Source organism: Camelus dromedarius, chromosome 8 (genome assembly GCF_036321535.1).
Source record: "Camelus dromedarius isolate mCamDro1 chromosome 8, mCamDro1.pat, whole genome shotgun sequence".
NCBI lineage: Eukaryota > Metazoa > Chordata > Mammalia > Artiodactyla > Camelidae > Camelus > Camelus dromedarius.
In genome coordinates, this window is record NC_087443.1 from 28,463,710 (window position 1) to 28,488,531 (window position 24,822).

Consider the following 24,822-nt stretch of genomic DNA (forward strand, 5'->3'; position numbering starts at 1 on the left):
CTAGGTGGCGCTGTGGGCTCGTATTTCCCAGCTGTAGTCAGCGGGTCCTTCCCCAGCATTTCTCGGTTTCCTCAATACTGTCTGCTTACGGAATCTGAGAATCCCCAGGGAGGCTAAGGGGACACGCGTGGGATCTGGGCCAGCTCTCTGATATCAGAGCTGAGAATGCAGGGGCACAGGGAGAAAGGGATTTTCTAACTTGGTTGCATTGTTCTTTTCATAAACTACCATTTATTGAGTATTCATTGTGCATTAGAAACTACACAGAATATCTCATTTAATGCCATGCTATAATCTGGGGTTTTGGGGTTTTTTTAAATCCCTGTTGTATGAATGAGGATTCGAGACATAGGAAATTAAACAACTTTGTCCTTGTCCTAGCTATTGAAAGGCAAAGCAGGGATTTAAATCCAGAACAGCTGAGCTCTGAATTCTGTGCATAGAACCAGGGGTGCCATGTTGCTGTACTTAGAAGAAAGGCTGTTTTACTAGGTGTGGAACCCTGACCTTGGCACTGGAAGAGGGGCTCCCATGTTCCTTACACGACACAGGTCTTCACATCCCAGGCACTGAGCAGGACCCTGGAGAGCTCAGTTCTTGTGCGCTCCCCAACCAAATGTGACACACGAACAGCCATGGCAAAGGCCTCTGCCCAGAGCATCCCTGGAGGCTAGTCCTTGCCAGGGTTGGAGGTTCTATGCAAGACGCCCTCACAAGGCTTCTAGCACAGTTATAGTGAACATGGGCCATGGTAGGCACAGGAGAGACTAGCAGTACTAAAGCTTAGCAGGGCTAAGGATCATACCTGCATATTACAGAATTCTGTGTTTCTTCAATTCTAGTGTTTCTGTTAACCCAGAAGAGAACTGGGGTCAGGTGAGTTGTAGAGAGGTTTGTTCTAACTGGCACATCGTCCACATCAGTAGTCGTTGATAATTGGCATGTGAAGTCCTAGCACCTGGTTTGCCCCATGGTGCTGAAACAGCCACTTCTAGGCAGAAAGCCCTGGATAGGATGCTTAATAGCACACCTCACTATGCTCTGTGAGTGGTACCCTGGCCCCGTAAAGAAATGCGTGCCCTCCAAAATGACCAACTGGACTTTTTCAGGGAAAGTATTATCTTTCCACCACGCTGCTCAGATCACAAAGAGACCTTGATACATGCTCAGAGCACACCCATATGCAATGCTCAAAGTACTTCCCCGCAGCTGAATACTGACTGAGGCATCAAAACAGGAGCAAGACTGCTCTGCTGACAGACATCATTATTCTCTGTCATAGCAGACACTGTTACCTACAGCTCTGCTCCTTGATGCCTGCATGGAAAAAAATCAAGACGAGAAATGAGGGACACAGTGCCATCTCAGAGGGCAGAGAGTTGTGTTCAGTGTTGTGAGTGGTTCCAAAATTGTTCAGGTACCTGTGAAACCCTCTGACCCGCCCTGAAATTATACCCCTTGATGGGCAATTTTGAAAGCGACACACTCTTTGGCTAGCATATGATTTCAGGCCAAAGCAAGACGCAGGGATTAGTAGGTGCTCAATAAATGTCAGTGACTGATTGATCAAAAAGATGATGCTGTTTCAGCGTAACTGATTTCAACACAGAAGGGGAGACGTGTTGAGGTCAAATCCAAAAGATCTGATGAAACAATAACCCTTCGTGTTGACCTTCTAGACTTATCATTGCAAAGCAGAGCTTAGAGTGTTCTTTGCTTAAAAATCACTGTGTTTTCCTCAGAAAATGTATTCATGCTCAGTTGGGAAATTTGGAAAGCACAGATATGTATATAAAGAAGAAAATTTAAATGAACGATACTCCCAATGCCCAAAGGTATTTTGGTGTATTTTCTTCCAGATGGATAGATAAATGTAGAATAATCCAGTTTTGTATCTTGGGTTTTTTTTTTTTTCTTTCCATAGTTAGTATTTTTCCCAGAGTGTTTGCTCATGTCATATTCTTAAGTATCATGATTTGCAAGCCTCCTAGGGCTTCCTGAGACTCAAACGTATGGATGTTCCAGAGTCTACTTAAACATCTATTGTGGCGCATTTCAGTTTTTTACTTTTTTTATTATAACAATAATTTACCCTATGATAAACATTATTGCACATAAATCTTTAAACAAGAAGTAACTTATTATCTTGAGGTAAACTTACCGGGTTTTTAACAAATATGAACAGATTTAAAACTCTTGGTACATATTACCAGATTATCTCCCAGAAACAATTGTACCAATTGCACTACCATCACTGGTGTGTAAATGCCATCTCTTGCACTCTGGAGGGTACTAATTATCATTTTTCTTAAGGGGCCCTTTAAATGCATTGATGACAGTTTTGAAGTATATGAAATTTTACTGTGTGTGTAACCATGTAAATGGCATATTTTGTTCTGTGAATTCTTCTATAGTTTTTATGCTTTAAAAGTGGTTGCTCACCAAGAGGACTTACCAGGTATCCTGAGATCAGTTCAATATTCAGCTATACTTTCATCAGGCTGTTTATGGCTCCATTTTTTTACCTTAAACTATTTTATAACATTTACTTCCTTCCCCACCCCCAACTTTATTGAGACATAATTGACTTGTAACATTATATAAATTTAAGGGATACAATGATATCCATAGATATTGTGAAATGATTACCACAATAAGGTTAGTTAATACATCCATCACTTCACATAGTTAGTTTTTGTGGTTGTTGCTGAGAACTTTAAAAGTCTACTCTTTTAGCAACTTTCGGATATTATCGATATTTGTTTCTGTTCTGTTAACTATAGTCACTATGCTGTAATACATTACATCCCCAGAATTTATTCATCATATAACTGGACTTTGTGTCTTATGACCATCTTTACCCATTTCTCCCACTCCCCACTTCCTGCCTCTGGAAAATACTAGTCTGTATTGTTTCTATGAGATCAGTTTTTGGTTTTTGTTTTAATTTTTTTAGATTCCACATATAACTGAGAGTAGACAGTATTTGTATTTCTCTGACTTATTTCATTTAGCTTAATTGTCTCAGGAGTCATCCATGTTATTGCAAATGGCATAATTTCCTTCTTTTTATGGCTAAATAATACTAATTTCATATATATATGAATATATATATATCCCACATTTTCTCCATTCATTCATCTGTCAATAATCACTTAGGTTGTTTCCATGTCTTAGCAATTGTAAATAATGCTGCAGTCAACATAGGGGTGCAGAAGATACCTCTTTGAGATGGTAATTTTGTTTCCTTTCTGTATATACCCAGAAGTGAAATTGCTGAATCATGTGGTAGTTGTATCTGTAACATTTTCAAGAACTACCATACTGTTTTCCATAGTGGCTGTACCAGTTTACATTCTCACCAACAGCACACGAAGGTTTCCTTTTCTCCATATTATCACCAACACTTGTTATTTCTCATCTCTTTGACAATAGTGATTCTAACAGGTGCAAGATGCTATCTCACTGTAGTTCTGATTTTCATTTCCCTGATGGTTAGTGATGTTAACCATCTTCTCATTTAACTGTTGGCCATTTGAATACCTTTTGTGGAATAATGTCTGTTCAGTTCCTTTGTTCATTTTTTTAAAAATCAGGTTGCATTTTTTAACTGTTGTATGAATTCCATTTACTTCCTTTTTTAGAAATTCCATTTATTTACTTTTTTAGAAATTTAAAAAAGTATATTTTCATAGTAGAAAATATATAAAATAAATAAAATTAAAGGAAAAAATACCAGAGTTCTATCCCCATGAATGAATCACCAAGTAAAATTTGGGGGTACTAAATACAGTATTTTTATATAACTATAAATATGTCTGTTGAGGTTTGTGCTTTTAACATGAGTTGGAGATCATGGTGTTTTTTGGGTCCTGCTTTTTTGAATATTTTATTATTGTGTCATATAGTTGCTATCATGCCATTAAATATTCTCTGAAACTGTAATATTAATATTGTACAGTATAAATCATGTAAGTGTACCATTATTTATTTTGTCATTACCATACTGTTGAAAAACTTTTTCCAGATAGCCAACTTCCTCTAAATAGTTTGTTGAGCAGACATTCCTTCTCCATAGTGCATGATGCTTTCTTTATCATATTAAAGAAGGGATCAGCCAACTTTTTTTTTGTAAAGGGCCAAATGGTGAATATTTTAGGCTTTCAAAATCCATTCAGACTCTGGTGAAACTACTGAACTCTGCTGTTACAGCACAAAAGGCATTAGTAAACAAATGGGCATGTCTGGGTCTCAATAAAGCTTTATTTTAAAAAAACAGATGGCAGTCCAGGTTTGGCCTAAGGCCCTGATTTGCCAACTCCTGTATTAGGGTCTTATAACTACTAGACTGTGGTTCTCAATCCATTCTGGTGGATTGATCTTCTAATTTTTAATAATTGCCTATAATGCTTTGTTATAAAATCTTTACTATGTATTATAATACCTGGGAGGACAATTTCATAAAGTGTTTCCAGAGGAAATTTAGCATAATTGTATCAAGTTTAAAAACAGTCCAGTTGAATCTATAATTAGGCATATATAAAACTTAAACATATTACTAAAAAAAATAGCATAATAGTGTCCAATTTATGTGTTAAGAAACTTGGAATTTCTCTCCTTTTTTTTCTAATAATCTCTGTCTCTCTGTAGATGACCATTACTTTGCTTTCTGCTGAAAGCAGAAATGGTAGCCAGTCTTCTTACATCCAGTGACTGTGTTATTAAAGAGAGCTTCCAGAATAATAGTGTCACCTCTCAAACTTACATGACAGTACATTCTGTTTCTTACTTCTAATTTTGCTGTTTTTTAAGTTATATTTGTTACAGGTTTGTTTATTTTTTTAAATAATTATTTCTATGTATCAATTCACTACACATCCTCTTGCTGTTTCATTAACTGATGCTTTATAATTTCATCCTTCTGTTCTTCTCAGGTAGAAAAGAACAACAACAAAAATAATTCTTTTTATGTTTAGAATTATTTGTTGAAATTCTTTCATATTTAATAATAAAAGCATTTCAGGCACTGAATTTGTCTCTGTAGCTTTGGCCCCACTCCATGACATTTTTGTAGGTCATTTTCAAATAGTCTTTAATTTTTGAATACTTTGTATTCTAAGTTTGACTTTCACCTTGATCCATAGTTATTTAAGATACTTTTAAAAAAAAAACTTGGAAGCATTGGAATACTTACTTTTGTTTCTACCTCTGCATTAATTTTTTAAAATATAGACTGTGCATTTTATCATTTAATAGGTATATTGAGATTTTATACTTTGGGTCATTGATCATGCTTTGTAATTATGGTTCAGAAGCTATCTAAAAATACTATAAAGTTCAGCAAAAATCTACTAAATGCCCTTATTATATCTTTAATTTCCTTCTATTTTGGTTTGTTTGAGATGTGAAAGCAAGAAACACTGATATTTCACACATCACTTTTAGATATCACTCTGAGTCCATATTTATTTTATTATAATTACTCATTCATTTTGCTGTCTATATTTAAGTTATAATATTTTGTCCATAAATGTTATATCTTTATTGTAGATTTTAACTATGAACATAAAGTTAACTTGCTTAACATAATATTTGAAAATTTTCTCTTTAAATACATTTTTCTTTGCCTGTGTTGTTTTGTATTTTTCTTGTTTGTCTCTGAAGATTGATAAGAGTTTGTTTCCAGTTTTTGAATGAGTCTGACAATCTTTGCCATTTTATCAAATCATTTAGCTCATTTATGTTTAGTTATGTAACCTATAATGCTAAAATTTTGCATTGGGTTTTAAATATGCTTATATAATCATGTCTTTTATTATCTATCTTTGTTATATGTTCTATATTCTATATGCTTGTTTTCTCCAGTGATATGTAAATTATGCATTCTATTTTTAACTTGTTAGTGGTTACCAGACACTATAAATATCCTTGAAACTATATTTTCTAAGTATTATCTAGAAAAATTTAGTAGCTCTAGACTCCTCCCTCTATAAGATCAGAGAATTTACATATTGTTACTTCCATCGTCCTTTCTCTTATCTCATTTTTCTGCCTTAAAAATAACTTATTATTACTGTATTAACAGCTAATTTTATGTCATATTTTTTCTTTCACTAATTACTTTTGACACTTAATTCAGTTTTATAGCAATATATCCTTTTTAAAAACTCCTTGTTTTAATATATTTTACCAGTATTTTTAAACCAAATTTGTTCATTTTTAAAATTTTTAAAAGTTTAAAATAATCTTGAAGGAAGATGACTTTGCTTCTGAGTATTTTGTTACATGAAGTAAATCAATAAATGCTTAGGTACTTAGAGACTAAAAATATTTCTATTGCCTTCACAAATGATTGACAGTTCAGCTGCATATAGAATTCTTGGAATAAATTTATCCTTTCAAAACTCAGTTGATAGTGCTCTTTTTGAGAGGAATCTCTGGCTAACCTTATCTTGTACATTGTTTTTCTTACACATTATGTTAGGCTACTTTTTTCCTTCATTTACTACTTAAATTCAAATGTTCATCTCGTACAGGTCTAGGCGTTGGCTGTGTTCACTCGGTGAACCATCCTCATCCTCAGTTCATTCTTCAGCTCAGGACAGGTTATATTCGTTTGTTCGCTTGCTTGCTTGGTCATCTCTACCTGGTTGAATTTTGTTTACAACTTTAACTTGTGAACACTTGCTATTTATCAGTTTGACTTCTATTGTCTTTCTTCAAGCAGCGTTCTCAAAAAAAAAAAAAAAGGAAAGAAAGAAGAAACTGTCTATACATTTCTCTGTGTAGTTTAGGTGATCTTACTTCTACTTCCACATTTTGTGTGTGCGTATGTGTGAGTTTGTGTGGTTTCCAGTTCTACAGCTTACTGCTTCTTTATTTTTTTTATTGTGGTAGGAACACTTAACATGAGGTCTACCCATTTAACCCATTTTTCAGTGTATAATACAGTATTGTTAGTTAGTGCTTCTTAACAGATAGAACTATGGCCAGTACAAATTTAGTCACCTTTTACCTATTACTTTAAAAAAATCTTTATTGAGATATAATTAACATCATGCAATTCGCCCATTTAAAGTGTACAGTTCAAAGATTTCTAGTATAATCGCAGATGTCTACACTCATCACCATGGTAGATTTTAGAACATCTTTAGTGGTTCAAAAAGGCACTCATACCCTTTAGCTACCCCTGCTACCCCTCCGTCTCCCTCCCCCAGCCCTAAGCAACATTAATCTCCTATCTCTATAGATTTGCCTCTTCTAGACATTTCATAAAAATGGAATCAGATAAGAGGTAGTCTTTTGTGACTGGCTTCTTTTACTTAGCATGGTTTCAAGGTTCATCCATGTTGAGGCATGTGTTCATGCTTCATACTTTTTATGGCTGAGTAATATTCATGCATGGACATAACACATTTTGTGCATTTATTCGGTGATGGACATTTGAATTATTTCCACCTTTTGGTTATTATGAATAATGCTTCTATAAGCATCCATATACAAGATTTCATATGGGCATATTTTTTCATCTTTCTTGGGTAAATAAAGGGAGTAGAATTGCTGGGTTATATGGTAACTCCATTTAATCATATGAGGAACTACCAAACTGCTTCCCAAAGTGACTGTATCATTTTATATTCCCACCAGTAGTGTGTTAGGGTTCTACTTTCTTCACATCCTCACCAATTATTGCTGTGATCTGTCTTTCTTATTTTAGCCATCTTAGTGGGTATGAAGAGGTATCTCATTGTGGTTTTGATTTGTGTTTCCCTGATGACTAGTGATGTTGAGCATCTTTTCATTTGTTTGTTTAACACTTGTATATCTCTTTTGGAGAAATGTTTATTAAAGTATTTTATCCATTTTAAAATTTGGGTTATTCTTCTTTGTTGTTGAGCTGCAAGATCTGTTTTACAAATATTTTGGATACTAGACCCTTATGGTATATATGATTTGCAAATATTTTCTCTCACTTGTGGATTTCTTTTCACTTTCTGGATAGTGTACTTTGTGCACAAACAATTCTCAATTTTGATGACATTTAATTATCTATTTTTCTCTTTTGTTGCCTCTGCTTTGGGTGTCGTATTTAAGAATTCATTTTCAAATCAGAGGTTGTAACAATTTACTTCTATTTTTTCTTCTAAGTGTTTTATAGTTTTACTTTTTATATTTAGGTCTTTGATCCATTTTGAATTAATTTTGCATTAAGGTATGAAGTAGAAGTCCAACTTTATTCTTCTAAATGTGGATACCCAGTTGTGGTAGCAACATTTGTTTAAGAGACTGTATTCTTTCTCTGTAGAATGGTCTTGGCACCATTGCTGAGTTTACTTATGGACTCTCAATTTAGTTCCAATAATCCATTTGTTGATCATTAGAGCAATACCACACTCCCTTGATTACAGTAGCTTTGTAGTGTGTTTTAAAATCAGGACATGTGAGTCCTTCAACTTTATTTTTCTTTTTCAAAATGATTTGATTATTTGGGGATGCTTGCAGTTTCACATGAATTTTAAAATCAGCTTTCCCATTTCTGTAAAATGGTCTTTGGCATTTTGATAGAGATTGCATTGAATCTGTAGATTGTTTGGGGGAGTATTGCCATCTTGATAATACCACATCTTCCCATCTGTGAACTCGAAATGTCTTTCCATTTATTGATATTTTCTTTAATTTATAGCAACCATATTTTGTAGTTTTCAGTATACCAACCTTGCACCTCGTTGATTAAATTTATTCCTAAGTATTCTACTCTTTGCGATGCATTTGGAATGGGAATTGGTTTTAGTTTTGATTTTATATTGTTCATTGCAAGCACATAGATACCCAAATGATTTTTGTATATTGATTTTTATATCCTGCAACCTTGCTGAATTCATTTTTTACCTAGAATAATATTTTAGTGGATTGTTTAGGATTTTCTTATATACAAGCAGCATGTTCTCTGTGAATAAAGAGAGTTTGACGTCTTCCTTTTTGATATGGATACTTTTATTTCTTTCTAGCCTGGCTAAGACCTCCAGTGCTATGTTGAACAGAAGCCATGAGTGAGAGCTGGCTTCCTATTCTTGTTCCTGATCTTAAAGGAATGCATCCAGTCTTTTACCAATAAGTCTGATGTTAGCTGTGGATTTTAATATATGCTGTTTTTCAGGTTGAGGAAATTCCCTTCTATTCCTAGTTTGTTGAGTGTGTTTATCATGAAAAGGCACTGGATTCTTTTTAACCAATTTTTTATCACATTCATTTTAATTTCAGTGTCTTACATTAAAAAATAATTGGATGAATTGTATGAAGTCAGCTTTCTTATCATCTGATCTTTTGCTTGTTGTAGATACTGTATGGTTTAAAAAAATTGATTTTGATTCCAAAATAAACACTTCCTAAATTTTTCTGCTTCTTCCAGTAACTATTTAACCAGTCAAATGGATGCTTTTCCTTTATATCTTAAACACCATTGATTCCCTTTGTAAAGATATTTATATTGGCACTTTCTTTCTCTCTGTACATTTGAGCAAGGAGAGGTCTGTTTTTCAGTGTACACAGTCATGAATGTGCTGTGGTCCACGTCTCAGGTCAGTGGACTCCTCCCTCAGTGTTGATTTGAAGCATAAAGCCCTTATCAGAGTTCTGTGTCCAGCACTCCCTCATTTAATGTGCCTCAGTGCTTGGGGCGGTGGGGGCAGGGGATAGTCTCCTGCTTCTAATGATGGGCAGTTGGACTACAGAGAAGGGGGTTTACCTCGATGACTTTGGGAAATGTTTTCCTATGTGCCCAGACCCAACCTCCACAAGAGTGCACCTCTGGTGGCCCGTTCTGCTGCCGCTGTCATAACCCAGGATGCGGTCCCCATGGACCCCCACTGTACTATTCCTCAGCCTAAATGGGGTCTTAGGATGGAGGCAGCCTGAGACGTGCAGATCAAGGGTAAAATGAATGGCTTGGTTTGTATCCTCCCCCACCCCCCCAAAAAAACCCAGAAAAGATTTTTTTAAAAGGAAGGCTGGGAATGAGTTGATCGTTCCTCTCATCAGCAAAGCCTGAGGTTCTGATGTCAGACCAAAAGTATCAGTGCTTCCTGTGCACAAGGCGCTTTTCCAAGTGCCTCACACATATTAGTTCTATAGTCCTGACAACCACTCTGTTATATTTTACAGATCATGACACTGAGGCACAGAAATGATAACTTTCCAAAGTCACTGAGTGGTGAAGTCAGCACTAAACCTCCAGTCTGACTCTCATCCCTTAACCGCTCCAGCAACATTTCCTCCTTTCCTTGTTCTTGTTCGACTTCTCTGCCCCGGGGCACATCTGAGCTCCAGTAGACGATACATTCTCCTTAGGGTCTGACTGATTCTGAATCACATTCCTAGTTTCCTTTACTGTTGGAATTTAGTATGACTTTGTGTGTTTCTGTGTGCACTTCAGTGAAGAAAGTGAATCCAGCCTCACTAGCAGCTGTCACCTTAACTCAGAAGTCCTCATGGAATTCTTTGCATACAAACTTGATCTTAATGACCGTGCTTATTTTACGGATGAGAACATCAAAGCCCAGAATGATTAGGTAACCTCTCCCAAGACAAAGAGCTAGTGATGGGCCAGTAGGCCAGAACTCATCCTTACCTAGCTTCTTCCCCTCTAGGTTTGTGCTAGGTAAACTGTCCGAGAAACTGCCAGAGTAAAAATGCAGCTGTCTTCCCTAACCTGCTCCCAAAGGTCCATCCATCCTCAAAAGCCACAGGCAAAATTTAGCTTGCTATTTTTCAGCCTGTTTGATTTCTTCTTATGCTGGAAAAAGGAAAGCAGACCTTTCACTGAGATTTTTTTCGAATTAGGCTGCATGACAAAAGTTTTTTTGAGCTCTGTTATTTGACATCCTGTTAATCTTTTAAAGCTCCCATTGTTTTGTTCCTGACAGACCTGTAATGTTTCAGATGTGAGACAAATGTACACATAGAGGAAAACTTCTTTAATGAGCCATATTTGCCTCACTCTGCTGAGGTTATTTAAAAAAAAAAAAAAAAACAGAAAACACCAGGGTATGCACCTCGTCATAAATATATCTGGTATACTTAATTGATTGAGACTTCTGGTTTAGCCTGTTATCAAAGCATGTGATGAAGTGTTGAATGTGTGGCCTTAATGATGCTCTTGGCATCTCATTCCAACAAAGAAGCTCTGCCATCGTTGGGGGAGGCAGCTTCCTGGCACGTGGGTTACAGAAGCCCGGAGGCAGTCCTGCCCTTTATTACACAACCCCCAAAGCCACTTTGCAAGCAGGAGAGGGAGCCATAGTTCCATCCCTACTCACACCGATTATGGTAAACGCCAACCATGTCGACGTCAGCCCTTTAATAAAAATCCCCTGAAATGGTTTTTTAAAGTCAGGCTCTCATGGCAGAACCAGGTAGGAGAGAAAAGAATGGAATAATTGGAGGCTGCTGTCTTTTCACTTCCCACATGAAACTATTTGAAGAGACAGGTCAGAACTTCAAACAGGAGAGAGCAAGAAAAGTTCCAATTTGAATGTCGGTTTTCATGACTTTCGGGTGTTTGCTTAAAGGATTTTCCCCTCCTTTCTCTTCCCAGACATACTTCAATGACAACATCCTTACCCTGATACGGACCCTGGTGACCGGAGGAGCCACCCCGGAGCTGGAGGCTCTGATTGCCGAGGAGAATGCTCTGCGCGGGGGGTACAGCACCCCCCAGACGCTGGCCAACAGGGACCGCTGCCGCGTGGCACAGTTAGCGCTGCTGGACGGGCCGTTTGCGGACCTGGGGGTGAGTTCGCGGGGCAGCGCCCGCCTGAGCCCGCTGTCTGGGAATAGCCGGATCCGGAGGAACTGGGTGTCAGGCAGTGACAAGCTAGGCCTCTGCCTTTGCTGCTTTCTGCAGGAAAACGGCTGGAAGACGTGACATTTATGCTTTGCTTGTATCTGGCACTGTGCTTTACCTGTATTCATTCATTTTAATCCTCGTTGACAACCCTTTGATGTAGGTTCTATTGTTAGATACTTTAAGGAAACTAGGGCTCAGAGACTGAGAACTGGCCCTATCAGGAATTTGCACTGGGGGTCCTGGCTTCAGAGCCTGTGGGTTTACTCACCTGCCTGACATACCTTCTGCCACAAGATGGGAGGCAGTGGATGATTCCAAATGCAGCTAGGGCCGGGAACCCTTTCTACAGGTCTTAGCAGAGGGAGAGTGACTGAGACCAGCAGAAGAATTAGGAGACCTGGGTCTGGAATTAGAGACATTAAAGGATCCACATGAGATACTATTTGTTTCTAGAGGTGCATAATGAGCTGTGGTGTGTTGAGAACCACTGATGCCAGCCAGGGTCATGCCCAGAATCTTGGGGGCTGCCCATGGCCACTGGTGGTTTTTAAATGCTCCTCCAGGGCTGCTGATTCTGAGGCTGGACCCATGACTCTCCCCTATGCTCTCCCTGCTGCAGAAGCGACCCGTGCCTCCCTTTAGGTTCCGCGCACCAGCCTGGTTCAGGCACTCTGGCAGAAGTATTTGGTTTTGACACTTATTCCCAGCCCAGCTCCACAGATGCATTCAAGGGGTAGAGCCACCAGTCTTGGGAACCAATAAATCCATTGTACAAACAACAGTGCCACCCAGAAAGTCCCAGTAGTGGAAAAGGAGCCAAGGGAAGGGTCATTTTCTCCATTTCTTCTGAAACCCTGATGCCAACTTGCACTCTTTTTTAGTTTGGTTGTGGGCATGGATCCTTGTAAACTGGGCTTTTTTAGAAGTCTATCTCTGTAGCTAGTCGTTCTTTTTATCTATCATTTACTTACTGATACATTTTAAAAGGATAAAGACTGTAAACAATGGTGAGACTTGTCTCCGTTTTTGTTCTCTAATGTGATGCCCACATGGAAATTTCAGGAACAGGAAGGACAGATGCAGTCACTTTATTCCCAGTGAAGGCAGCCTTCAGGGATCTTCCTGTAATAATGCCTGCCTGAAGCCTCCTGGCTGCAGGAAGCCGGCGCTTCCAAGTGCATGAGTTTGCTTTCACATTCCGCCTCAGGCCCCAGACCCTTGGAAGGCGATTGTGAACTGATTTAGAACTGTGAATGCCAGTTATTCAGCCTGGAGACCTCCAGCTCCCAGGGAAACACATACTCGTCCACCCTTGCCATCTCTGAGGTCTGTAAATTGTGCTTTTCACACAGCCCATACCTGAAAGAGTCTGTCACCATAGCACCTGATGGGGTCTTTTCTCCTGGCGGTGATTTTAATTATCACTCGAGCAGTTTTGACAACACGGTCAGATCGCAGTGATTACAGCTGAGCTGGGGCTGAACAGAATCACCATTTTGCAGAGCCAGTTTCTTCTCCTCAGCTGAACAGACATCTGAGACCTTCAAGCTTATGCCATCACTTAAAGTGAGGGAGCGGCACCGTCTCCTTAGATCTCTCATTGCTGCAGATGGAAAACTAGAGAGAACCAGAGGAAAGCGCATCATTACTTGATCCCCCAAAATCACCAGTATTGGGGTGTAGTCAGTAAACTCCACTCACTTCTTCAGCCACAGCCCCTCGGCACAGACCCTCCAACCCAAGAGATGCCAAAATGAGCTTTCATGAAAAGGCCCTTTCCCCACCCCGGGAATTCAACTTTCAGGCAAATAAAAATGATTTTTCTCTGTGTTCTTTTGTTGTCTCCCAGGATGGTGGTTGTTATGGTGATCTGTTCTGCAAAGCTCTGAAAACGTATAATATGCTTTGTTTTGGAATTTACCGTCTGAGAGATGCTCACCTCAGCACCCCCAGCCAGTGCACGAAGAGGTGAGTGTGTTTCCACTCGGCCCCCCATCCCCAGGGCGGAGGCATACATGCCCTCTCCCGTCCCCCACAATAAGGGCAAAGGTCTACATACCTGCTCTCAGGATGCAAACTATCCTGCCCATATTAAATCCAACACGGAGTTTGGTGGTTACGGGAGGCTATTTTCTTTAATTACTAATAGCAGATGTAAAGACATCATGGGAAGAAATTCAAGTTTTATAGGATAGTTCCATCACCTAGTTACATCTGTCCTCCAAACTCCTACTACTGGGATAATTCTCTTGGTACCTAATATGTAAATATTTCATATTCTTAGTGTTTAAGATAAATGGTTCCTTTGCTGTGTCTTAGACAGCTGTGTATTTTTCTCCATTTTTATTTTTAAATTATTATTATTTTATACAATTTTAAAGGTTACTTTCCATTTATAGTTATTACAATATATTGGCTGTATTCCCTGTGTTGTACAATACATCCTTGAAACCTATCTTGCAATCCAGTGGTTTGTCCCTCCCTCCTCCACCCTTAAATTGCCCCCTCCCCGGCTGTAACCACTAGTTTGTTCTCTGTACCTGTGAGTCTGCTGCTTTTCTGTTATATTCACTAGTTTGTTGTATTTTTTAGATTCCACATATAAGTGATATCATACGGTATTTTAGACACCTATATTTTTACTTAATATATTTTTCAATTGACTCACTTCTTTTACTTTCATCTATTTATTTTAAAGAAAACTGTATGTTATTACCTTGAGCAGAAAAAAATAATGGTTCATGTGTGCTAGCTATATTTTTCTAATATGCATTCGAGTAAATTTATCGCAGCCTAAAATTAAACGTACATCCTAGAATTGCAAAAATCGGTGTGTTTCCATGATACACCACAGGAAACAATGCCATAGAGATGAGTGTTTCTCAGACCTGCTTGCATATTAGTGTTACCAGGGCTGCTTTTTAGAAGTACTCTGATTAGTTTGACTTAAACGATATGGGATAAAGATATGTGGTTTTAATGCCCAGAGATTACAGTTTGGAGCCAGAGTTGAGTGTAATTGCTGTAGATCGTGGCTTCTCAAAGGTAGGTGAACATAAGAATCTTCTGCAAAACTGGTTAAAACACACATTTCTGGATCCCACGCCCAGAGTGTCTGACTCAGTAGGTCTGGGGCAGGGGGGGACGGGTGTTGCTTAAGGATCTGCATTTTTAAATGTTCCCAGATGATGCTGATACACCCTGCCTGAAGACCACACTTTTGAAATCCACAACAATAAATGAAACAAAGTGATTTTTAGTTACATCTGGTGTTAACCAAAGGAAACCTGATCAAATTAGGGAGAATAGCTAAAGCCTGAGGGACACACAGGCAGGAAGGTGTTTTATATTCTTCCATTTAGTGAAAACCTCCACCAAAGGTAAGAAGAGAGGAAGGACTCTGATTTTGCTAGATAGTGGTTAACGAAGATCACGTGATGGGTGTCTGGGATTGTGGGAACATACTGCAATGAGAGGCGCAGTGCAGTCCGTGAAAGCTGTGTGCCCTCAGGCTACTCAGGTTCAGAAGTGAACTTGACACCGTATTGAAGGGGTGCATAGACCATAGGAAGTACCATTTGGTTCTCCCGTGACTGGCACTAATTCAGCGTCTCTGCCAGGGTTCATGGCTGGCTTCCTCTGTCCAGCTAAATAAAGGAAGATCTGGTTCCACTTGGAAGATGATGTTTAAGGCCTTGGACCAGCTGGAAGTCCATCTTCCAGATCCTCTGGTACACCTGGTTTGCTTCAGAGAGGTGAAATCTTCGCCGAGTTCTCCTCATCCTGTGACCTCTTTGCTCTCCCCATCCAGGTATGTCATCACCAACCCCCCGTATGAGTTTGAGCTCGTGCCGACGGACCTGATCTTCTGCTTAATGCAGTTTGACCACAACGCCGGCCAGTCCCGGGCCAGCCTCTCCCATTCCTCCCACTCGTCCCAGTCCTCCAGCAAGAAGAGCTCCTCCGTTCACTCCATCCCATCCACTGCAAACCGGCAGAACCGGCCCAAGTCCCGGGAGTCCCGAGACAAACAGAAGTACGTGCAGGAAGAGCGGCTCTGATATGTGTATCCACTGCCTCCGTGTGTGAAACTGTATCTGCCACTCATTTCCCCAGTGGGTGTTTCCAACAGTAACTTTCCCGTTTTCCCCTGTAGTCTCCCCCCTGCCTTTTTTTTTTTTCACATATTTGCATATGTATGATAGTGTGCATGTGGTTGTCATTTTTATTTCACCACCATAAAACCCTTGAGCACAACAGCAAATAAGCAGACGGACCAAAAGTTATTTATGATTCTAGGGGAAAAATAACCCAAAGGCATGCTCCAGACATAAATAGCTCACTGCAGGAACGAGTTCACAGATTAGAAGGAAGCGCTTGTGATCCACGTCGGTTATGCAAAGCTAGTTTAGTTAATGTAGAGGAAAAGTCTATTCTGATTTATCAGGATCATCAGGGTGCTTTGGGTTTTGATTTTGTTGTTGTTTTCCTTTCTTTCTTCCTTTTGTTTGTTTGTTTTTAATACACACGCAGTAATATAGACACACGTTTATTTGAAACGAGCTACCCAAAAGCAACGAAAACGTATTGGTTGTTTCCACTCTCTGGCCGAATATCTATTGTGAAGCATTTGAAAGGCTTTTGCCATTTGTGTAGATGAAGACTAAGCACTTGCTTGTTATAAGAGAACATCAGAGATTTTTTTAGTTACTTTCCAAGGCGTTTTGTCCCAGAGCTTGCTTCCTCCAGGAGTTCCTATGAACACTTCTGTCCTTACTGTGGAGGAAAGAATAGTATTCCGTTTGTGGATGTAGCTAATTCTAAGTCATTTAAGTAAAGGGAAAAGAGCTTTGATTGCATATTAAATTGTTATTCTGTCTCCTTATGCTGCCATGTGAATAACTATTTTTTTTTTCTCACTTTTGACATTTGGGATGAAAAGCCATATGTATCATAAATATCAGATGTAAGTCATTAAAAACTGCCTTCCTGGGACTTTTACATCTTTTAAAAGGTGAATTACTTACCTTATGTACAGAATAAATAATGCTCAGAAAAGAGCAAGTATTTTTCCATGCATTCTCAGGGGACTTTTCTACTCCCCTTTGTTTGATTAGCTAGGGCCCCGATGCCAGGGAGGAACGAGGGCTGGGGCCGTGGTAGAGAGAGAGGAAGATCACCCAGTGGCAGATCATGCTTTTCCAGGAGCCAACCTGCTGAATAAATCAGGATGTAGGAGGATCAAGCCACAGGTGACTCAACAAAGACAAAAGCCAGCTACCGCCTTCAACTGTCGGCACAGCTGCGGGAGGCTGGCGGTCCCAAAGCAGAAAGCTGGTGGGGAAAACTCATCGTCAATTTCCGAGCCGTAGCCAATTCACTTAGGCAGGTGAATGACAGTCATAGAGAATGACCCCTTGTCATGAGGTGGGAGGGAAGGAAAAGAGTGCGACAGTGAGCCAAACACATTTTGGTATAATTATTTTTTTCTTTTGTTTTCTTTCTTTCTTCCTTTTTTTTTAAGTTAGTAAGCATGAGCGGAAAGGTAGAATACCCTTTTTTTCAATATACAGTTGTCAGATGTTTTACGCATGCAAATAAATCATGCTTTAGGCAGTGCAGTAGTTCCTCAAAATCAGCCAACTCCACCATAACCAAATTCCTGTATGGATGGACTAGCCCCGGGGCTGCTAGCTATGTATGTGAGATGTTTCCTTGAAGACAAAATTCCATTGAAGAGAATAGGGGGTGGAGGGGAGGAGACAGATGTCACAGCTGTACCATCTCTAAAAAGGTGTTTTTATGGTGAATGTTTTGGGTTTAGATTTTGGATCCCCGTCCCCCACCTCCCCCAAGCATGATAGTTTTGGAGATTTGCTTGCTGTGTGAATTGACAAGCACTTTTACTGACAAAATGGTGAGGCTCAGTTAGAACCTCCATCCCCACACCAAAGACAGAGCAGTACAGTGTTCAAATCAGTATGGGGGGGGCATAATTGTATACATGTCTATGAAAAAGCCCTAGGAATGGAAGATTCTTTTCAAAATTATTTTTTGTCCCTATATATATTGATTTATATATTCCGTATAACTACCTTTTTATATATAACTATATATACACATATATACCTATATATGTATATATATATATGCACACACACATGTCCCCTAGTTTTGATCATGAAGAGCCCTTCATGCATTCTTTGCAAAGGAGGTTATCAAGTGAGGCCCTCAGAAAATTTATAACTATAAGAATGTGCCAGTTAAAGTGCTCGACAGGAAATAATGACAGTTGAAAAGCATTGTAAAACTCACATAGCTTACTTCTCTCTCTAAAGTGCAACAAGGATGAATAGAATGGGCCAAGGTATGACAATTAACGGTTCTGCATGACCTAGCCACTGCTGGCGGTTTTCTTCTCTAACGTTGTCCTTGTGAAAACTTTTGTGAAATTAAAAAAAAAAAAAAAAAGGAGTTACAAATTTTATTCTGTTATTGGTTTGTTTATTTTGATTTATATTGTTCTGTTTGTGGTTTTATTTATTTTTGTTTTGCTTTTTTTCTCCCCCTCCTCCCCATCTCCCCTTCTCTTCCCTTCCTTCTCCTTCCTCCACTTTCTAAATTGCTCAGCGCCATGAGGCTGTAACTGCTGCTGCCGCTAGACAACTTAGAGTTTGTTTTGGTGTTCTTGGGTTTGGGGTTGGGTGATTTGGGGGGAACTTCTCTCCATCTGGCTTGCCTTTCAATCTGCACGTGGCCTCCCTGCCCACCTTGGTACCTTGCTCCAAGTCCACAAGCATTTTCCCATCAAGAAACCCAGCTTTCCTCCACTCCCCCCCCCACCTCCCCGTTACCACCACCCCAACCCAGTCCCCCATCAGTCTGTCCACATCTCTGGGTTTATCTTGGCAAGACCTACTAAATCAAGTGATGATGCCAGGTGATAAACTTTTCTGGAAAACATTTGTAGCTATTCCATTCGGCAAACCCACTTCCTGGTTAATAGCTGATCTTCCTTTCGATTTAAGCCAGGAAGGTTATTAATCACAAAAAACACTAGTCACCTTTATGTTTAATCAGGACTAACCCCCCCCCCCAAATTAAAACAGTTCAGCTGTATGTGTCAACTCAATAGCCCACCCTCAGTTATCGGGGGTGGGGGTACTGATGATTCAGTCTTTTTCTTACCCAGGTCTCTTCTGCCGCCTGCCTTTTCAGACATTTCTGAAATCCCAACCAGAGATTGGGCAGATAGAGATAAGTTGATCCCAAATGCGTTCTATATACAATCTGTTAGCAGCTCTGATGAGATGATCTTGTGATGGGAATGGAGTGGGAACAGACTGTGACTTGAGATGAAATTTGGGGATGTTCCCTGGACTTCAGGCACGCAATTGAGAGTTGATTGGTTAATGACATAGTCAATGATGGAAAAGGTGTCATTATTACTTCGATTTTTTTTGTGTGATCACAAACTCCTGTATTACACTTTCCTCATGTGAATGAATAATCTCTTCCACTGTTTTCCTTGTGACCCCAAACTTCTCATTCCTCTTTCAGGTTCTCTTAGGAAGGAGGTATGCAAGGTTTCAAATTATGTCTCTCCTCTCCCCTCTCCCCACCTGAAGAAAAACAAGAACAAAAACAAAAGCCTGAGTAGGTCAGGGTGGAAAGTGAAAGAGTTATTTGATGAGAAAGTATGTGCACTTAAAAAGAACAACAGCTAGAAACTCAATTATCGGCACCATTCTCACAGAGAAGCGATTTGTAAGCCATTCAATTCAGTTTGTTTTAGGCTTTGAAAGGGGTGAAACTTAAGTAAGTGAGTAGACCAGGAGGCCCAGTGAAACCCTCAGCCTCAACACTCAGACAATCATGAAATCAGCATCCCTAATAACTGCTATCCAGGGTCCTTCTGGAAGTCAGTCCAAAGGGATAAAGAAAAAGTTGCACCCTTGTATTTAGATATCTACCACTATTAGGAGAGGTTTCAAATTTTATTTGTGCGTTAATAGAATTTATTATGTTATGACCCAGAATCTTATTTGCACTAGGTGCTCAATAATATTTTTGAAATCAATTGACTTTAAACATTGTTATATATCTTTAATCATGTGATAAATTATCTTCCCCTCCTTGACTTATCTTTAAAAATTCAAGGAATGCCCTGTAGGTGCTTGACGATGCTGTCATGCTGTTGGCACTTTGTCGAGCTGAGTACACAGCTTCTGAGAAAGGAAAACAGCCCTGTTCATTCAGTGAGTGGAGAGATTGTGCCTCCTGCCAGCATCGTCAACATCCCAGATGACCAGAAAAACCTTTTGACTGACTCTTCTTCTTCAGCATGGGAAAAGCCGAAAGGTGTCTGTCCCAACAGAGACAATTAAATCAACCTACCAGGTTCCTATAACAACAAGCTCCTGAAGGAGAAAAAGGAGAGTGCAGAAACTTCAGGGCCCACGGAAGTCAAGACAGGGTAAAAAACAAATCAGTGTCTCAATCAGCTTCTTTCAGCCCATCCCTGCTTTGTCATAATGTGATGAAGAGATAGCTGTCACTAACCTGGGAGACGCTCTCCCAGCGGGAAGGTGTACATTCATCGCAGAGGGAGGTGAGAGCGGTTATCCCCTGCCATCTGAAAGGGAGGAGTGAAAAGTCTGCCCTCGGGGTACCAACTGGATTGAGGGCCACAGAAGAGGGCAGGCAGGGGGCAGGTGCTTTGCCAGGAGAATGGTAGCATCAGACTTACAGTTAAAAAGGGGCAAATGGAGTTGTATTAGACTATTGTAAAGAAGCAAGACAGTTTTTATAATGGTTCTGGTGCAATTTTCATTTCTATGACATAGCCATGGAGAGGGAAGGAGGCAGTGTGTGGGGAGGGGGAGGGTCCACTGGGGCCTTGGAGTCTGCTGGGCAGAGGGCGAAGTCCAGACCAGCTCTCAGAAGTGTGAGATGTGAGAGGTAGCAGTGTTAGCTTTGAAGGCTTGGGCTCCTGGTTAGCTCCTCCTGTTCTCAACTGTTATCTCTATCCAGACGGAATCTTTTCCCTCCAAGCCCTCTCTCTCTAAACCTCAGCTTGTGGTGCAGGTCTCCCCTTGCATGCTTTCTTCCTTGGGGAGCAGTTAAGTGAGGAGGCTAAATCCCACGGCACTGACAGCCCACAGAGCCAGCAGAGACTCCATTTTCCCAGCCCAGCCTGCTGCTGTGCTTCTGGGTCCTCAGGCCCTCTGAGCCTGGAGGAAGTCCTGACCCTCATTCTAGCCCCTTTAATTTCAGTGATGAAAGTAGCCATGGACAGTGCAGATGGCCTGCAGGTGGAGTAGGGCACCTGTCAAATTGAAAGCCACTATTTTAAAGAAAGAAGTCCCATTGAAGGGTGTCACTCCTTCCTCGCTTCACCTCCCTAAGGAAGGCTACCCAACCAAACCCTTCTCTGCCATCTGTGCTGCCACAGTCCCTGCTCTTCCGGCCAGCACCCTAGTTACACAATTCAGTTCTCCACACCCAGTTCATTTGCAATCACACCAAAAGTTGTCACCTACCCTTAGGTTATCCTTTAGTACAGAGAGAACTCACGTTAATGCTAACCTTATACTAAAAGATAACAAACACCCAGTGCTTGCCCTGGGCCAGACACTCTTCTGAGTACTTTACATATATTAACTCATTCAAGTTTCAGCATAACCTCAGATGTAGATGCTGTTAGCATTTTCCATTTGAAAGATGCAGAATCCAAAGGACAGATTTGTTCAAAGTCACCCAGCCAGGAAGTGACAGAGTGGAATTTAAAACTAAAGTCGAAGCACTTTGCCACTATGCCATAATGCCCCCTAAAATTACTAATAATACTGATAATCTTAACAGCTCACATTGACTCCCCATGTATGTGAGTGAGTGCTTCATGGGCACCAGCCCCTTTCATTCAGACAACATTAGGAAGGTCCTGTCATTTGCCCTATTTTACAGAAGAGAAACTGAAGCTAAGATAAATTATGCAACAACCTGCTTAGAGCCATGCAGCCAGTATGTGAGAGAGCCAGATTCGTTGGCCCTTAACCCACCACCCCATGCCATCTCCCTGATCGCAGTGGATAGTTCATGGCAGGGCTGGTCTTGGTAGGTGACATCTCCCAGTGGCAGTGTCCCTTCTTTTGCCAGCATCTCCCCACAGTTATTTCCTGGGTTTTATCTTGTTCTACCAGCCCACCTGCCACAGCCTGTGAAATGCCACTCCTCCCTTAACCTCAGGCAGGTCACACATTCTACTCATGGTGATGACATCATGCATCACATCTTCAAGAAGCTTATTAACAAGTGGATTTATTTTTCTTTGGCAGTGAGGATGCTTTCAAAGCTGGATCTATTGCCCTTCTCATCTTAGGGATGAAAACAAAGCCCCCAGAAATCTTTCTGGCTCATGGGATGAGGCAGGGAGCAGAGATCAACTTAGGGATTTGGCTCTACCCTGGGCCACTTCAGCACTCACGTGACTTCTTTCCTTGAGTATTCTTCCTTATGGCCAATTTTGTAGGTACCCAGTAGGGCAATTCCTTCTTTGGAAGGCAAGATTTGATAAACCAAAGTGTCACTATCATAGCAAAGCTCTCTCCATTGGCGCAGAATGACTGGCACTCATTAAAGTGTGGTTCCTTTGAAGCTCTTCGGGAGAAGCTCTTCATAAAATACCTTTGCCCCCAGTTTAGTAAAATGCTCAGAGCATGCATGTATTTCCATTTCTTCAATAGCCTGTGTAACCAAATCTCCAACAACACGTAGATGTATATCTTGCCAGGCACCTGAATTAAAAAGCCTGTTTCTTGGACATAATGAAAACTTCAAGTCATCAGCAGGCTACGTGTTAATACAGCTCCTTCTTGTGTTGAAGCTGAACAGCCAAACACAGGGACGACTCTGCTTAGAGAAAGAAGCTTAAATGGGGAAATAATGCTCTCTTTCTTACAGACAGCAGAAGGAAATTGATATTCTCTCTGCTGTGAAAGGTCAAAATGCCAACTTTGAATTGAACTGTAAAGACTAAATTCTGAACAATTATTCTCCGCAGCAGTTGTAAAAATTTCAGCAAATTGCAGCTGTCTTAGGTCTTTCACCCAAAAGACCTCCTCGTTGCCATCAGCAGAGTTTACTCTCCCTTCCAACCTGGTGTGTCCAGCCTGGCACTAAATCCCTTTGCAAAATCTGTCCACCAAACGGCATGGCCAAAACCAAGGGCAGCTCAGGCAAACAGCACAGACACTGGGCTCAGCCCTTCTGAAAATCATCTTTACACATAAACCATTGGGAAAAGTCATAGTTTGAAATTGTTTCGGCGGCCTGGCATTGCTTTTAAACATGATAACCATCACACTTTACTTCTCTCTGAAAGGTTAGCTTAATCGTAGATCACAAAAAAAAATTGGTTTCCACAAATGCATAATGGTTCATCTATGTCATACTTGAACTAAATGGTTTTTTAAATGGAGCTGAAATTATTTTGATGTGTACACAGTCCCAGATTTCTATACAACCTTTTTTAACCAGCCCATCAGGAATCTTGCCTCTAAAGCCTCATTAATAATTCAGATGTGCTGATGACTTTAAAAGATCTATGGAATTGAAGCTTAAGAGAAAAAAAAAAAACTCTGCTTGACAAAAAGATAAATGAATGTAGAAAGAAGCTGTAGGAGTCTGGCAAGCTGTAGATCATCTCAGAACAGATTGTAACTTTATCATTCTGTCAGGGGGAATAATTTAAAGCACTTAATCAGTTAGCTTCACTGTGAGGATGTAGCATTATGAATTCCTATCGTCCAATCTGTTCAAATCAAAGTGAACTTAATTATAATAGGTGAGAGAGCCAGTGCAGGAGAGCGGGGGATGGAGACTGATCCAAGAGGCAGGAAGTTTCCTCAGGGGGTAAACTGAGCTGCTGAACAAAGGGGAGTGAGTGAGCTTTCACCCAGGCTCATCCCAGCTCCAGCTCAGTGTCTGTACTGGGGGCTCAGGGCACTGGACACCAGTAAGAGAAACTATGGATCAAGGAGAAACAAGCAGAGTGATCATGAGCCGATCATAGAGGTCACGTCAATAAATCATTAGCCAAACAAGCACACACGCACACGCACACAAAATTGAGATCAAGCCAGGGGAGCAATTTCTGCCAACATACCAGTCCAGGTCCACGGACCAAGCAGTTAGGACTTGTCCTGGTAGGCAGAAAAGGAGGCCAGAGAGGCCATTGTCTCTCTAGCAGTGGGTGTGCTTGAAAGGCTTTTCCCTTGTTCTTGACTTTTCCGAAGCCACGAAAATCAGACATATGATTCCCAAGTTAGAATGCGCTCTTTGCCCCCGTCCCTTCTTATCTACCCACATGGCTGATTTCCCAGAAAATTTCAATCCTAGAAAGAGGCGGGGATGAGGGCTGAGTCTTGTGAAATAGCGCTAAACTGCTAAGACGGCGCTAGGCCACTTTCGTCCTCGCCCCGGCCTCTGAATGTCCTGACTCAGCAGCCTCTTGCAGCCATTTCCGGGTTTAGGGTGGAGATGAAGTGCCCAGACTTTGCCAAGCCCTCTTGTTGACAGCTTGGGTTATTATTGTCGGTTAAGATAGTGCCACTAGGAATTCTTTTCCTAACTTTAGACCGACAGTTTTCGTTCTTGAAATAAAAGCCATCTCAAAATCCTCTTTAAACATTAGCTGCTATTCTAATTTTCACCCTCACTGGCCAGCAAAAATCTGTGGGCTTTTTTCAAGTTCTCCAAAACTGGCCGCAAAGAAATCAGAAGATTTGCTTGTTACAAGCAAAGCCAAGCCAAGGCTGGGAGAAGGAGGTCCCACGTGAGAGTCTAGATCACTCAGCCTGCGACAGGGACAACATTCCTCATCTTCCACTCAAATCAGTGGATGCACACATCTTTCTTTAGGTGCAATGTTCATACCCAATAGTTGTCACATTCATCATCTCCTCGCCTCCAAAGCT

General features: G+C 40.5%; 1 protein-coding gene across 17 annotated transcripts in view; it reads left to right on the forward strand.

The window, feature by feature from the left end:
• The window catches only part of KCNMA1 (potassium calcium-activated channel subfamily M alpha 1), a 711,615-nt gene that overhangs the window by 679,177 nt on the left and 7,616 nt on the right, over positions 1–24,822 (forward strand). For 10 of the 17 annotated variants that reach the window (XM_064488015.1, XM_031462128.2, XM_064488006.1 and 7 more), the window contains 3 exons: positions 11,594–11,788; positions 13,695–13,813; positions 15,657–15,881. In XM_064488015.1, the coding sequence (XP_064344085.1) occupies positions 11,594–11,788; positions 13,695–13,813; positions 15,657–15,881 (539 nt within the window). Of the gene's footprint in view, positions 1–11,593; positions 11,789–13,694; positions 13,814–15,656; positions 15,882–18,183; positions 18,334–24,822 lie in introns of those variants that run through there. The other 7 variants (XM_064488018.1, XM_064488017.1, XM_064488021.1 and 4 more) reach the window with 2 other exon arrangements.